Source organism: Hydra vulgaris, chromosome 12 (genome assembly GCF_038396675.1).
Source record: "Hydra vulgaris chromosome 12, alternate assembly HydraT2T_AEP".
In the NCBI taxonomy this organism is placed as follows: Eukaryota; Metazoa; Cnidaria; class Hydrozoa; order Anthoathecata; family Hydridae; genus Hydra; species Hydra vulgaris.
This window is the reverse complement of record NC_088931.1, coordinates 2,976,972-2,993,848: the sequence shown is the minus strand read 5'-3', so window position 1 is coordinate 2,993,848 and position 16,877 is coordinate 2,976,972. Positions and strand designations below refer to the sequence as shown.

At 29.1% G+C, this 16,877-nt stretch overlaps 1 protein-coding gene across 1 annotated transcript in view; it reads left to right on the top strand.

Annotated features, from left to right (window-relative positions):
* The window catches only part of LOC100204523 (cytoplasmic aconitate hydratase), a 70,469-nt gene that overhangs the window by 45,198 nt on the left and 8,394 nt on the right, over positions 1–16,877 (top strand). Inside the window, exons 7-8 of the mRNA XM_065811249.1 lie at positions 1,742–1,862; positions 4,670–4,809. Coding sequence (XP_065667321.1) covers positions 1,742–1,862; positions 4,670–4,809 — 261 coding nt within the window. The remainder of the gene's footprint in view (positions 1–1,741; positions 1,863–4,669; positions 4,810–16,877) is intronic.

Sequence of the window (16,877 nt, the reverse complement as noted above, 5' to 3'; positions counted from 1 at the left end):
AAAAATAGGTTAGAAGTATATATAATATTGAAATGTTATAATAAAGCTAATGTTGCCTTCTCCATGCTAGACAGTTGGTCTAATTCATTTAGGGTTTAGGCGTCCACCATTTCTTCTGCATTTGCGTATGATACCATCAGAACCAAACAAACATATTTTTGTTTCATCAGACCATAAAACTCTTTGTCATTGATCAATAGTCCAATTCAAATGTTTCTTAGCCCAAGCCAATCTTTTCTTTTGATTCTTTTTACTCAAAAAAAGGCTTTTTTAGGGGAACCCTATCTACAAAACCTTAGTTTTTCAAGTGATTGCAAACAGTTTGAAGATTTACAGTTATACCATGATCTGTTTGTAAATATTTTGCTAGCTTTGGTGCAGATAATCCTCGATCTTGTTCAACTTTTCAAATAATTTCTCTATCGATGCGTAAGGTTTTTTATTTTTTATTTTTTTTTTTTTATTCACCTCCTCAAGGCCAAGAAGGCCACTACAGGTGAGGAGGCTACTTAATAGTGGTTATAACCCTCTCTCAACTCTATAACTCTGAAACACGAACCTTAAGGAACAAGGCCGCTGCGCGGAGAAACAAGTTGAGTCTTAGCTGGGCATCCTTTTCTTGGCAAATTTTTTATGGTACCCATTTTTTTATATTTTCTAATGATATTTCCTACACTATTAGGCTTAACATTTACTGTTTTAGAAATAGTTTTATATCCTTTTCCACTTTTATAGTATCCCAGAATCAATTTTTTTACTGATTCATGAATTTTATCTTTCACCATGATTTTTTTATTAAGAACCTAAAAAGAAAACAAACTTTGCTAAAAAATTAGTTAAAATCTAAATTTAAGCATATAAAAGTTTGTTTTTATTGAAAAATCATCAGAGGGTGATAGACGTTTTTGACATACTGTATGTACATCATTATTATTATATTAATTACATCACTACTATCATCAGTATCTATATATGTACAGAAATATTATTAATAAAAGATATGAATGTTGCTACTATTTTCAATATGTACATGTTGGTGTTAACAATATATACACTTTAGTGTTAAAATATGTACACGTTGATGTTAACAATATGCACATGTTGGTGTTAATAATATGTATACATTGTTAACAATACAGTGCAGTGCAGATTTATAACCTCATCTGTATAGAAGCTTTGTAATCGGTTTTCAAAGGTTGTTGATCAAATTTTATTTGTAGATCATTTTTTGAAATAAACAAAATTCTTTATTGAATTGAATCTATTTATACTTTAATTAATTAAAATTATAAAATTGTTTAAAACCATGGTGCATAATTATAACCTTGTTATCTAAATTACACCAAAAGCTATAAAATAAGTAGCAGTGAATTATCTTTTCAAATTAGATTTAGTCAATCAAATACATTTTAATGAATGCCAAGAAGAATTACACTCTTCAATGAAGAAAAAGGCATGATTGAAGCCTACATGTTGGTGTTAGCGTAATGTACACATTGGTGCTAACAGTAATGTACACATTGGCTTTAATAGTAATGTACATGTTGGCGTTAAGAGTAATGTACATTTTGGTGTTAACAGTAATGTACAAGTTGGTGTTAACAATATTTACATACTGGTGTTAACAATATGTACATGTTGGTATTTACATTGATATATCAATATGTCACATTATACATATCACATTTATTACTTTATTGTTGAAGTTATTAAATTTGTGTTGTTTTTTGTAATTTAATAGGTAAATATGGAATACCTTGCCAAAGTGGTATTTTCTAATAACGAAATGTTGTATCCTGATTCTCTGGTTGGTGCTGATTCTCATTCAATGATGATCAATGGGCTTGGAATATTAGGATGGGGTAAATTATTAAGAATTTCAACTTCATTTTTATTTATTTGATTTTGTTTGATAAAACCTTGTTAATGACTATTTACTTTGTTAATGACTACTGTTAATGAATGTTCTACAAAGTAGCATGGTTTGAAAAATTAACATTCACACATAAAAATATTTTAATGTTATTTTTGTTTTAAAAAGAATCTGTGTTGATTGCCTAAAGTCAAAATAACTAGTCAAGAAAATTCAAGTGTCAGTCAATGTATGTAATCAAACTTTCCTAGTTCTCCATCATCAAATTTTGACTTATAATAGTTATATATCAAATATATATATCAAAGATATATATATATATATATATATAAATATATATATATATATATATATATATATATATATATATATATATATATATATATATATATATATATATATATATATACTAGGGTGTCCCATAAGTTCACGGGCACTTTGCGACAAAACTTTATTTCATTGTAACTTAATATTTATTAACAATTATTCTTCAAAGTAAATTCCATTGCTTTCGTCCATCTTTCGTCCATCTTTGCGCCAATTGCTCAATTCCGCGGCGATACCATTCCGCCAATTTGGAGGCAAAGGTCCTACCGCGAAGAAAGTGAGCCATCGAACGGAACAGGTGGTAGTCGGATGGCGCAAGGTCCGGACTGTATGCAGGATGAGGAAGAACTTCAATTCCAGGTAACTCCGAAATTTTTTCCTTAGTGCGAACGGCGGTGTGTGCTGGAGCGTTGTCGTGTAGCAGGAGCGCGCGCTTTCGATTGACCAAGGCAGGATAACAAGCCGAGAGAGCGGCGTAAACACGATCCAGTTGTTCAGTGTAGAGTGCAGCGTTCACTGCAAGACCATTTGGAACAAGCTTAAAGTGAATTATCCCCTCGAAATTCCACCAAACACACAACATGACCTTGTGAACGAACCGATCCTGTTTGGCGACTTGTAGAGCGGGTTGGCGGGGCTGGATCCAAACGTTCGCCTTATTGGCGTTACGGAAGAAGACCCACTTTTCATCTCCAGTAACAACTCAACGCCAGAAACGAAGGTCCTTGGGGTTTTCGAGCAGATGGGTGCAGGTGTCGACGCGTCATTTTTGCTGCGCAAGCGTCAATTCGTGAGGAACTTCTTGGCAGCGCCTATTGACGAGTCCGATTTGATGGAGGTGGCGATCGATGGTGGACTTGGAAGGGCCGAGCTCTGCCAACAATCTGCAGGTGCTAGTTTGTGGTTGCTGCTCCACCAGCTCGCGCAGCGCCTCATTGTTTACTGTCGATGGACGGCCTGACCTGGGTAGATCTGCAAGGCTGGTTTCGCCGTTGTTAAAGCGCTTGAACCATTTGGCCGCTGCGGTTTTCTTGACCATTCCCTCGCCTTCCACATTGCAAATTTCAGCTGCTGCATCTCTTGAACTCAGTCCTTTTTTCCAATAGTGACGCAAAAGTACGCGAGTCTCGTATTTTTCGTCCGTCATTTTAGAACTAAAAAGACACATTTTTAAATCACAATTACAAAAAGCGATACACCATTTTAAAGAGGAATAAAAATACTACAAAATATCAATCATTAATTGATTTGAGTCAAACGTCATAAAAAAAATTATGTTTGAAAATATTAGCTTCAAGTGCCCGCGAACTTATGGGACAATCTAGTATATATATATATATATATATATATATATATATATATATATATATATATATATATATATATATATATATATATATATATATATATATATATATATATATATGTATATGTATAATTGAAAATTTAAATATATATGTATAATTGAAAATTTAAATATTATGTCCAAAGAGATTTTAAGATATACTACAACATCATAACTTCACAATAAGTTACCAAAATGGGGTAAAAGGGGGAGTTATTAACAATAGTTGGTCATAAATTTTAAAAGCAACATTTTCTTTTCCATTCTTTTTAAATTCTCTGAATTATATAGTGATTAGACTAAACTTGAATATTGATATTCACTTCTTTAACCCGTGCAACAACCTAAATCAAAATCATTAATAAAATCAGTATAATATAATAATAATATAGAAATGGAGATCTTAGTCACCAATCTTCAGTAAGTGTCAAAAGAGATTCACGAAGCAGCTAAAAGGTCTTTAAGTATAGGTTAATCTAATATTGTATTTTTTTATTATATTTATCATTTTCCTATAATTGTATTTATTTTATGCAAAATATGAAATAAATACTATAGTACGAAAATGATAAATATGATAAAAAATTACAATATTGATTATAAAAACAAAATATTATATGCGTGGTTATATAAGGCATGCAACCGAACATGACTTCTAAGCAGGCTTGTTATATATATATATATATATATTTTATACTAGATGTACTAAAAAGGCTTGATGTATATACTTCTTTGTGGCAGCAGGCTATAAGTTAGTTGATGTATGTATTGAAGCTGGGCAGGCTTCTTCAGACATGTTATCTAAACATGCATTTGTAGCAGTGTGTGTGTGTGTATATATATATATATATATATATATATATATATATATATATATATATATATATATATATATATATACAATCATTTTTTAATGGTTGTTATTATTTAACGGTTTTTGTTGTTTATTATTGTTGATAATAAAAAGATTTAACATTTATTAAAAGTTTAAATATTTTTTTACAAGAAAAATATTGTATTAAAAACTAATTATTGACTATTTTGATGTGCCTTTATTTTAATAAAATTTTTTACATGGTGTTAAAGTATTATTTGCCATTATTATATTGTTCTCTCATTTTTAGTTGTTGGAGGCATTGAAGCAGAATCTGTTATGTTGGGAAAGGCTGTTGCTATGACTATACCCAAAGTGGTAGGCTACAAAATTAGTGGAGTTTTAAATCCATATGTGACATCTACAGATATTGTGGTTGCTATAACAAAGGTATTAATTGCTATTACAGACAAAATAAGCATTATAAATAGGTGAAGGTATTGACTTCCTTTGTGATTGTAAACCTCTTTAGATGTATTAAGAACATTTTAATCCCCTACCAAACATAGGTTGATGTATACATTATATTTTATGAATAATTAAATTAAAGTTTTTGGCATTTTTAAATTATATTTTTTTTTATTTATGTTTTTAAAAATTTATTATTTAGTTGGAAATTTGAAGTAATCTTGTTTCGCTCAAAATCTAATAATGAATAAATAGTAATAAAAACATGTCAATAGTTTTCCTTTTCAGTGTTTCTTTATAAATGACTCTATTTTTATTTCTGTAAGCTACATAAGTATATTTAAATACTTATGTAGCTTAAACAACTTTTTAAATTTTTGTTCAAACATAGTTTGAACAAAAATTAAAAAAGATTTTTGTTAAACACATCAACACTTTATAATCCCAAGTATCAAAAATGTATTATATCAAAAAATTTTGTATTGTTGATACATCATTACTAAATGATGTTCCTGTTTTATGTAAATAAATTTCAGTTAATAGAGTCATTTATGAACAATGTTCTTTAATGACTTCGCTTTCTGTACTGTTTGGTTTTTTCTTTGAGAAAAAATAATTAAATTTAAAATAATTAAAAAAAAAACTTAACCCATATTAATATTTATTTAGATTAAAAAGTCAACAATAATTATTTATTCTCCCCCATACAGTTTAATTGGAAATATTATTAAAAAGTTAGTAAATATAGTTGATAGTTTGACATATAAATTTACAGTTTGTGGTAAAAAATGGCTCTTAGATAAGCACATGATGTCACACTGGAATAGTCTGCTGCCCGGGGCTTCAGTAAATACATTGACTATCTTGTATCCTGCTACTGCAAAGAAGTCCCACTACATTTGCTAAAGGTTTGGCATGGGGCAACAATCTTTTCTTTCATTATTCTTTGTTTTTTTTCTTCTTTTTCTGAAGAAGTTGTATGCTATAGAGATAAACAAAACTAGTAAGCATTTGCTGATCTATATATGCTATAGTAAATATATTTATTAGTTTTATGTTACAGTTGAGTAGGCTACTTTATTGTGGTTACAACCCTCTCTCAACTCTTCAAGTTTAAAACACAAACATGTTCACATATGTATATTTGCATTTTTCAAAAGAGTTATTGATATTATAAAAATATACTTTATGGAAATAGCTAAATATCTTCATTTATAAGTGATTGAGATCATGGGTTATAAAAAATGTATCTCATCTCTGGTGATCATGAAATCAGTTCAAAATGGAAATTTGTTTTGTAAAACAGCGCAGTTTTATGGAGTCAGTAAGTCTGTTAATGGAAAAATTATTATAGATATGAATAATGTAATGGTTTTTGTTTATTTTAGAGACAGTGTTGACCTGCTCATTAGATATACTAGAACTATCTTAGGATATAATAGAACTGGATTATGAAATATACAAAGACTTATATAAAAGCCTTATGTTACTTCATGCAAAGGATGTATTTCCTCAGGGATATATTTACCAGCAAGATAACGATCTTAGACAGCCAAATCAGTTCAAAAACTCTTCAAAATTAGTAAAGTTTGTGTTTTGAAGTGGACATGTTGACCTGTTCACAGGTCAACATGTCCCCATTAATGTTTAATTCCAATGAACATTTATGGGGACATGTTAACCATCAATTGAATGTCATCAAGCCTAAAAATCATGACTTGTTTAGTAAAATTAATGAAATAGGGGGCTCAATTTCATTGATTTTTGCATTAATTTAGTTGAGTTAAGGGCATGCTAAAAAACAGTGATGTGATTTTGCATTACTAATAACTTTTGATCAAATAGCGTTGAAAAATTTGTAATTTTAATCATAAATGTTTTTCTGCAAATTTTTTACTTATTAAAAATTGTTATTTCAAAAGGAAAAAAAAGAAAATAATGATAAAATGATAGCTGCTTCAACCCAAATCTTTAGTCTGTGTTCTATTTCAGTATGATGCGAGATTGCTTATCTAATCAAATATTAATAAACATTAGTATAAAATTTAGTCTTTGAACAATAATTTTCTAACATCCCGTCTTGAGTCAAATTACTTACTGTCAGACAATCAATGCAGTTTTAGATCCTCTCGCTGACTTGCTAACTGCTCTGACTGAAAGGTTTTATTGTGCATTAGGTGGAGGCGGCAAGGCTAGAGCTATTGCTCTTGACATATCTAAAGCTTTCAACAAAGTTTGGCATGCTGGTCTATATAAACTTGCATCATATGGTGTATCTGGGAAAATTTTTGAAGTTATCAAATCATATTTTTCTAACTGCCTTATTAAAGTCGTACTAGAAAGCCAACACTTTTCTTTATTTCCAATAACTTCTGGGATACCTCAAGGTTCTATCCTTGGTCATGTATTGTTTCTTATCTACATTAATGATCTTCCTGACAACCTTACTTCTAAAGTGGCTCTATTTGCTGATGACTCAACTTTATACTTTTTTGTTTTTTGCTTTTAGACAACACTGAAGTGTTAGACAAAAGAAAAAAAAGTGTTAGACAAGTAATTAAAAGTGACATATTTTGTTGTAAAAAAACATTATTTACCTTCCATATTTTCAAAGCCAACAATTTATATATATATATATATATATATATATATATATATATATATATATATATATATATATATATATATATATATATATATATATATACTTTAGAATAAAAAAATTTTATTCTAAAGTTTTTTATATATAATAAAATAACACTATATATAAAAACTTTAGAATAAAAATGTTTTTCAGTTAGCCCCAACAATCTTTGTTTTTTCAAGCTCAAACAAGTCTTGCTGATGAGTTTTCTCAAAAAGCTACCAATATGATTTAAATTTTGATAATTTGGGAATGTGAATAGACTGCTTTCAAAATCAAAATAAAACAAAAAAAAATCACGTGATAAGATAAAAGGTCTAAGGTGACCGGTATTGAAAATTTCTTTTTGTTCATCCAACCATGTTATCCATTTGAACAAGTAGAACAGATTTGCTTCCATGATTTATCTTGGTCACCTATGTGGCAACTAAGATTAACCTGTGTGTTAAAACCAAATAGATTTTTTGGAGGACTTTAAAAGTACTACTTTTAGGACATGATAGTATCAAAAAATGTCTTGTTTATCCAGTTTTATTCAAAATTATTGACTTGTAAATTTTTAATTTTTGGAGCTTAAATAGAGGCTATCACTCGAAATCACTGGCAAAAATATTGATTGTATATCTTTACTTTATCTTAGGTATAGTGAAAAAATCAAGATTCATGAACTGTCTCTCTAATTTTTAATCAAAGTAAGCACTCAAAAATAACAACTTTTCAGATTTTTGAAAAATGTAAATCTCTATCCAGCAATATCTATCCACCAAAATTCATCATAAAAACATGCAATATAGTCAGACTTTATCTCCATGGACTAAGTCAATTTTTTTTAATTTTTAATGAAATCTCTTCATTTTTAAATTTTTAATGAAATCTCTTTCTTTTTGTTTTTTAAAATAATATCAAATACTTCAGTATCTACACTTGTTTTTAACTTATTGTAATCAAACTTTAAGGAATTAAATGATAATACATCCTTGTGCCATAAACTATTCTATCATCTAAATATTTTTTTCTAAATTCACTCATGTTTGGTCAATTTCCTCCAATGAAAATAACTTAAATCCACTCATGTTTGGTCAATTTCCTCCAATAAAAATAATATGGTCCATAAACTCATGCAATAAACAACTTTTTAATGCTCGAATATCAGGCTTACATCATATCATAGCTTACATCATTGCAGCATACATTCTGCACATTTTCAAAAGAACAATTAAACTTTTATAATCTTTATAATTTTCATTCCACCTTATTTCGGCCACATTTCCACCACCTTATTTCCACCAATTAGAAATTTATTTTGATAATGTATGCATACATTATCAAATGCATGAATTTTTTTTTTTTGAAATTGAAAATTTAAATTTTTTTTTGTCTAAAGAGATTTTAAAATATACTATAAAAAATTTTTTTTCATAACTTCAAAATAAATTACCAAAATGAGGTAAAAGGGGGAATTATTAACAATAAAATATCATAAATTTTTAACACAACATGTTTTTGTTAAAATTTCGAAATTTGTTATTAGACATTAATCAATTTTAAAATATTAAGTGAAAAAAAATCAAATTTAACTTGAGTTTTTTGAAATTCTAAAGGAGTGGCAGTAGTTAGAGGGGGAACTTATTGTAGATTTTGAGCCTGAATAACAATAGGTTTTTCGAAACTAACTTCATTTGACAAGTGTATAAAATATCAAAACTTGATTGTTAAACTTTTAACCTTTAAAACTGAAACTATTAATGAAAAATAGTACTGCAAAACCAAAATTTTTTTTTTCTCATTTTAAGATAATTTTAGCCTGGTCATAGTGATTACAAATAATTTATTTTATATTAATGACCTTTAAGTCTACTCATATTTAAATAATAGAAATTAAAAATAGCAATAAACAAAATTAATAATAACTGATTTATATCAATTAGTAAAACATAAATACATTAGATCATATGGGTTGTTATTTGGGGTCATCCATAAAAGATATCTCCTTCTAAGAGAAAAGGAAAAGTTTTAAGTTTTCTGTCGGATTTCAATAGGGTGAAAGAAAGGTGTTGCTATTAAAAAGAAATGGCTAGATAAGAAGGGTAAAAAAGGTTGTTTTTACGAAAATCTCTCTATGGATGATCCCATTTAGTAGTCACATTCAAAATATAAAAATTAAAAAACCATGTGTTTCAAGTCCATTTTTTTATTGTTATTAGGTAAAAATTTTTAGTGATGGCAACCTGCTTGGATAAACCCATCTCTTGAATCATGTCCATAAACAGAAGCACAAACTCTTGTTGTCTGTTTCACAGCCCGTTCAATACTTTGTGTATGATAGGTATGGAATCAGGAATCATGTGATTATTTTTAAAACCAATAATAGTCTCAATAGTAAAGTTACATGTGTGAATTGGCTTAAACACATGAGTCCAAGAACATAACTCTGTGAGATTCTTAGCACCAGTATTTAAAGAAGAAGTATGAGTTTTTTCTTGAACAGATGTGTCTCCTTTGTCAGGACCTTTTCTGATTTGAAGGATACAATCCACTGAAAAAACCCACTCTTCCACTATAGAACTACAAAGCAATGTTGTTAGAACAACTTCGCTGAGAGAAAACCAGGCTCCTGATATGATATATTTTTCAATAATACCCCTGGTAACTTGGTTCTGCATTTTTACCAACCTTAAGGTTTCTAAAACATATCTTGGACCTTTTATAAAAGAACACTTTACCTTAATATCAAACCACATTGGATAATAAACCCCAACAACATACTCAACTATACAACTTAAATTATTAAAGTTTTGCCCCGACAGTCCATGAACTGAAACCCAGATTCGTAGCAGTCTATTTGCAGTGGTCAACCATCTGCTGTGATTAACAGGACCACACTCTGTCTTCTTAAGATTTATAGGTAAGTTACTTGAACGTATAGCTAAAATCATTTTATATCCATAGAGCTGATCAGTTGAAAGATCATCAATCACATCTTTACTTAATTCAATTGGTCTTTTACCAATTGTTATTATGAGAAAATCTTGAGCAACTGGAAGTAATGTAGCACAACTTAATAATTTACCTACAACTCCACTGAATCCATTATTAGAAGTTGTTTTTCCATCATGATCTTGAATAAGATGTCTAAGAGTAAACAGCATACATATAATCCAAGTTAACTTTTTATTAAGAAGATCCTCTATTCTTTTTAAAGCCCCACCTAACCTACCGGTGTTAGTAGCTGTAGAATCTGCTCCAATATACTGTAAATCTATATTAAGTTTTTACACCAATCTGCTATAGGTTTGGCTATCATTAATACAGGTTTTTCTACAAGGCTAGGTTCAATAGGAGAAAAATTGAATAAATATTTTCCTCCTGGTTCACTAGTGACAGTATAGAAGTCTATCTTTATTGTTTTTGAATAATATTTTAATGTTGTTTCATCTTTGTTCATTAAAAAGAGTTTTTTTTCCCATCAAAAAATGATGCTCTTATTCTTCTGACTGATACAGCAGTAAATCATCCTTCTGAAATTTTTCTATTACTTTTTTCTTTTCCCTATGAATCCTGTGGTGGTCAATATTCAGTTTATTGTCTTTTTCATTAACAATTCTAAGATCTACAAGAGCTGCAGAAGAAATAGCAGCAACTTCTCTGTTATTTGTTCCATATCTCAAAACTGTTAGTTTTGAGATATGGAGCTGTGAGCAAGAAGAGGAAAGTGATTCGTATTAATGAAAAAGTTTTTTTTTTTATCATTGATTTTGACATTAATAAATTAATTGGGTAATTCACTTGTTTTTTCAATAACATCTACATCCAATTTTTCATTCAAAAACTGGTTAATACTTAACTCTGCTTTCTTATTCTGCTCCTCATAAAATTTTTTAAACTCTAACTTTTGATGAGCACTCTGAACTGTTTTTTCTTTTCTTTTGTATTGTTTAGCTAGACGAGTATGTTCTTTTTTTGTCTCTACAATGTTTTTGGTAAGCACTTTTCATTCCAACTTTTATTCTTTGAGCTCTAATCAGCTTAAGCTTGATTTTTGAAATTTTTAAGTTTACAGGACAATTACAGATTGGAGAAATAGTATAATAAGGACATTTAGAGTCAGAGCAAGTTGGATCTTCCTTGCATATAATATTGTGTTTGCAGCAAAGAATATCAAATAACATGTCAATTTCATTATGTAACTTATCTTTTATAGAATTTTTCACTCTTTCCCAAACAGTTTGAGTAACTCTTTTTCGATTCTCTGAGTTATATAGTGATTAGGCTGAATTCGAATATTGATATTCACTTTTTTATACTGTGCAACAGCCTAAATCAAAATCATTAATGATATTAAATACAGTATAATATGATAATAAAACAAATTGAAACAAATACAATAATAGGAAAGTAATAAATATAATAAAAAGTTACAATATTAGATTAAACTAACCTTACAAGACAACCTTTTGGCAGCTTGAATTATCTCTTTTGACACATACTGAAGATTGGTGTCTAAGTTCTCCATTTCTAACAGAAATAATTGCAAAACGTTTCTGAGGGTTGGCAATTCAGAGGGTAACATGTCAGCACCAAGATCAATAAACTCTTTATTGCTGCCTGGACAAGAATTACTTTGTATTCTAATTAATTTATTTATAACTTTTAATAAGTTAGAAAAGCTTAATAAAACTTAAAAAAATATTGCTATGAAAGAATAAACTTTGAAGTTAATTCTCTGTTAAACTTTAGACTAAGACTTAGTCATTTATTTAAATAATAAAATTTAATGTTTCAAAAAATATTTATTTCAATATTTGATTTAACCTGCAAATAAATTTATATAAACAAAATGAAAATTGTTAATACAGTTATTCTTGGACTTATTTCCTGTTATCACATAAAAATTAAGAAAAGGTTAAATATGATTTTAACAACAGACAACTTTACAAACTTAAGAAAATCAGAGTATAAAGTTTTTTTTGTTTTATGTGATGAAGTTAACGCGCGTTTTAGCGGACCATTAGTAACTTTTTCATAATGCAACACTTTTTATACAGTACGATTTTATAATATTGTTTAAGTTTCTTAATAAGTTTTAAATATTTTTTAAATATCCATTCTATTTTTCTAGATGCTTTTCTACTTCAATTAAAATATAGGTTTATTAATAAACACACTCTTATAAGTAACAAGCTGTCTGGTTATCCTGCTTCGTGTCCTTTTTATTTTATTCATAAATTTTAATAAAATAAAAGAAATAAACTTTAAACAATATTAAATGTTTCGGATTCCTTAAAACATATACATGAACTATGAAGTTAACCTTAAACCTTTAGACTAAGGCTTAGTCATTTATTTTAAATAATAAAATTAAATGCTTATAAAAATATTTATTTCAATATTTGATTTAACCTTCAAAAAAAAATTTATATAAACAAAAAGAAAATTGTTAATATGGTTATTCGTGGACTTATTTCTTGTTATCTCTGTCTTTATTTATAATTCTACTAGATAAAATACATCTTTAAAATTTCCACATAAAAATCAAGAAAATGCACAATATAATTTTAAAAGTAAACATTGCATGTTTAACAATAGATAAATTTACAGACTTAAGAAAACCTGAGTATAAGGTTGTTTTTTTATGTGATTGTGATTTTGAAGATATGTAGTGGTGTAGTGATAGAGCGCTCACTTCATAAGCGAGAGGTTCTGAGTTCGATCCCCACCACGTCCCTGGTAGTACCGCGCTCAACTCGTTTCTCTCACGCAGCGGCCTTGTTTGTCAAGGTTCGTGTTTCGGAGTTATAGAGTTAAGAGAGGGTCATACCACAAATAAGTAGCCTCCTCGTCTGTATTGACCTTCTCAGCCTTAAGTAGGTGAATTAACAAAAATCTTCTCAGCCTTAAGTAGGTGAAAAAACAAAAAAAAAAGTTAGGAAAAAAAAAATTTACAGTATATCTTAAAATTTCTTTGGACATCTAAAAAAAGTATTTAAATTTTCAATTTCAAAAAAAAGTTATTTCACTACACCCTAATACACTTTCATTGTGCATATCTGATGCATTAGTTGTAATGCAGCATAAGGGTGGTCCATTTTAAACTTTTTTTTGAAATTTTAATTGGGGTTTTTTTACCAGTAATAAAATTTGATCTAAAAACCCTAAATACCAAAAATTTTGAATTTCGGACAATTTTTAGATCCCCCACAAAAATAATAGAAATGCAGGTCATTAGCTGGAGCAGCAGAAGTAATAGCAAATTGAAGAAAGTACTTTGCGTAATAAAGACAAATATATTCAGCCATCCTCTCAACCTTTCTTGCTTCTTCATCAGAAAGTTCAAAAGTACGAGATAGTAGGAATATTTTTGTATAATAAATGGCTTTTGACATCCACCTTGCATGATGATCAGAACCAGCATACCGAATGCAGAAACCTCTTTTAACATGTCACCGAAAAAAAGCAATCCATTGCCCATTTCTTTACTTCAAGTGCTTGTTGAAATAAAAAACTATTTTGATCATGAGGCCAGTCCCACATTCTAAGTTCTTTTGTATTCTTGTCAAGGTAATGAAATTCTTCTTTGAACCTTTCAAACAACTGAACTCTTGGTGATTTGTTCGAACCACAAATAGCATTGGATGTTGCTTTTATAAAGAGTTCTGGAATATGATGTCTACATTCAAGTCAGAGTAGAGAACGACCAATTTACTTCTCAATTAGAATTGCAGCTCCATTATATGCTCCACTGTTTGCAGATGTTGTATCATAGACAAGTGCAACAATAGATGTTTTTAATTGCTATTTATCAACTAGGTTCAGCAATTTAGGAGGTGGCCCTGCATACACAGCAAGTTGCTCATCCTTTTTTCCAGTAGCTTGCTTGAAAGTTTTTCCATCCCAATGAATTTCCAAATATTCAGGTGGAATCCAAGTTTCTTCAATTAATTTAGCTTCTTCAATTCTGTTAGCTGATCTTGCTCTATGAACTGATGATTTAGAAAGTGTAACATCATTTAAAACTGCTCCACCTAATGCTAAAGTCTTTCCCAAAATAAGTAGCTGTTGTCTTTCACTAATACCGGATCCATCAGCAACTGTATACGTTTCTTTTAATAGTTCTCTTGTTAAAATTTTCATCATTATCGCTGATTTGCAATTTGTCGTCAAAATGTTTTTTTTTTCTCTTTCACTGAAAAACTTTTATTTCTTTCATCTTCTTCCGCAATATCTGAAGAAAATTTGTCGCCCTAGTAGACTTCATTATTATCAGTAATGGTTAAACATTTGAGTTGCTGTTTCTTAATATGAAGCAATTCCTTTCTTTTCTTTCTTTCCTGATACTGTAGTTTGATGTAGCGTTGTTTCTCTTTTTCAGCAAGTATTCTGTCAACTCCAGCCATTGAGCCCACTTGAGGAAACTTTCGTTGGCTTTTTAGAAATTTCCAGTCAATAAGCCACTTGTCGTTACCAGAGTGTTTCAGCAATGTGTAAGTGTCTGTATGTGATATATCAAACAGACTGTCCAGTTTAATTGTAAAAGGTGTAGCTTCTTGCTTTACTTTTCTTTTTGTCTTCTGCTTTCAGGAATTTTTTACAGTGTCTCATATTCTTTTACCAAACAGACAATCTGATTAGCACAGTCCTTCTTGTTATGCTTCTTTGGAATACGAGCAGGTAGCCAAAAGTTTTCAACAATTTCGCTAACTAGATGATTTGCAATGAATCTTGTTTCTTTTCTAAGATTGTTTTCTCTCTCAAAAAGATATTTTTGCAATATAGCTCTATTCAATGGTGGCTTTCCTCCTTTAAAGTTTTCTAAGGAAAAACCAACAATCCAATGATTTAAATGAAAAGAAAATCTGCTTTTTTTATTGGCGATATTTTTGTTAATAGCAACAGCTGGAATTTGTTTCGAATGTAGTGAACGTTTTTTTCCTGATCTAAGTACTGACTCTACTGCATCAATAGATACATTATTTCCAAAACTTTTACTAGGTCTACCAATCTTCTTTAGTATGGGAGCCATTGTCGTGGTTTAATACATGACTGAAGCTTGTAATATAAGCGCTGTTATTGACTATACATTTAGATATATACTTTGCAACATTAAAATGATACAGAATAAGGTTCATTTAAAACATTGTAAATTAAACATATTAACGTTGCAGCATGTTTTTAAGAACTATTGTTGTCTCAAGAGAATTAGGACTTAATGACTTCCTTAAATGCAATTTCAAAATATTAAATTCATAATGGAACAAAAGTATCGATATTATAATGTTTGAAATGTATTGGAATAAGACTAAACTGAATTATGTTACGCAATATCTGTGGTCTTTTAAAACAAATCTCTTGTGGTATAAGTACAATAAGCCATAGATTAATAAATTTTTGTAGAATTATTCCTTAGTGATTGTCAAATAAATTGTGGTCTTTTAAAACAAATCTCTTGTGGTATAAGTACAATAAGTCATAGATTAATAATTTTTTGTAGAATTATTCCTTAGTGATTGTCTAATAAATTATGTGATCCCCATTAAGAAAACTTGAACTTCCAATGTCTTGTGGGGGATATAAAATCCATTCTAAATTCAAAATTTTTGGTATTTAGCGTTTTTAAATAAAATGTCATCACTGGTAAAAACCCAGGGTAAAATTTCAAAAAAAAAGTTTAAAATGGACGAAAGTTTAAAATGAACACTTCATGGGGATAAGAGTCAGTTACAGAAATTTTCTTTTTGATTTCACACATTAAAATGTCTTTCTCAAATTTATTGTTTTAAAGAAGCTTCATCAATATATGCTAATGAAACCATTTTTGTAAATGTGTTTATTGTGTTGTCAAACTTTTGTTTTTGAGTGCTTACTTTGATTAAATATTGTAGAGACAATGGACGAATATAATTTTTTTTAGTAGACCAAGGATAAAGTAATGATATCCAATCATCATATTTGTCAGCAATTTTGACTTGGCAGCTGCTATTTTAGCTTCAAAACTCAATAATTTATAAGTCTATAATTTTGAAAAATATTAAAAAAAGGCACTTCTTGAGACTATCAAGTCTAAGAGTTATATTTTTGAATTCTTCATGCAAAAATCTATTTGAGTTTTTTTTGTCTTTCAGATAACCCCTGAAATGCTGAATCAGCATTATTTCAACTGACAGTATCTCAAACACCTGTGTATATTTTTAGCTAAAATATTTGTCGTTATTATTTATTTAATATAGACTGCAAACGATGTAAAAATAAAGCAATTCTGAGATGTAGTGGTGACATGGTCTGGATGATTTCATATGTAATGACCCTTATTACTATGAAACTTCACATGAATTTAAAACTAGTGATGTACCAATTAATTGGCATGGGCTTAATCAGCCACTTTTTGCCCTATCAGCATCAGCCTTTTTTT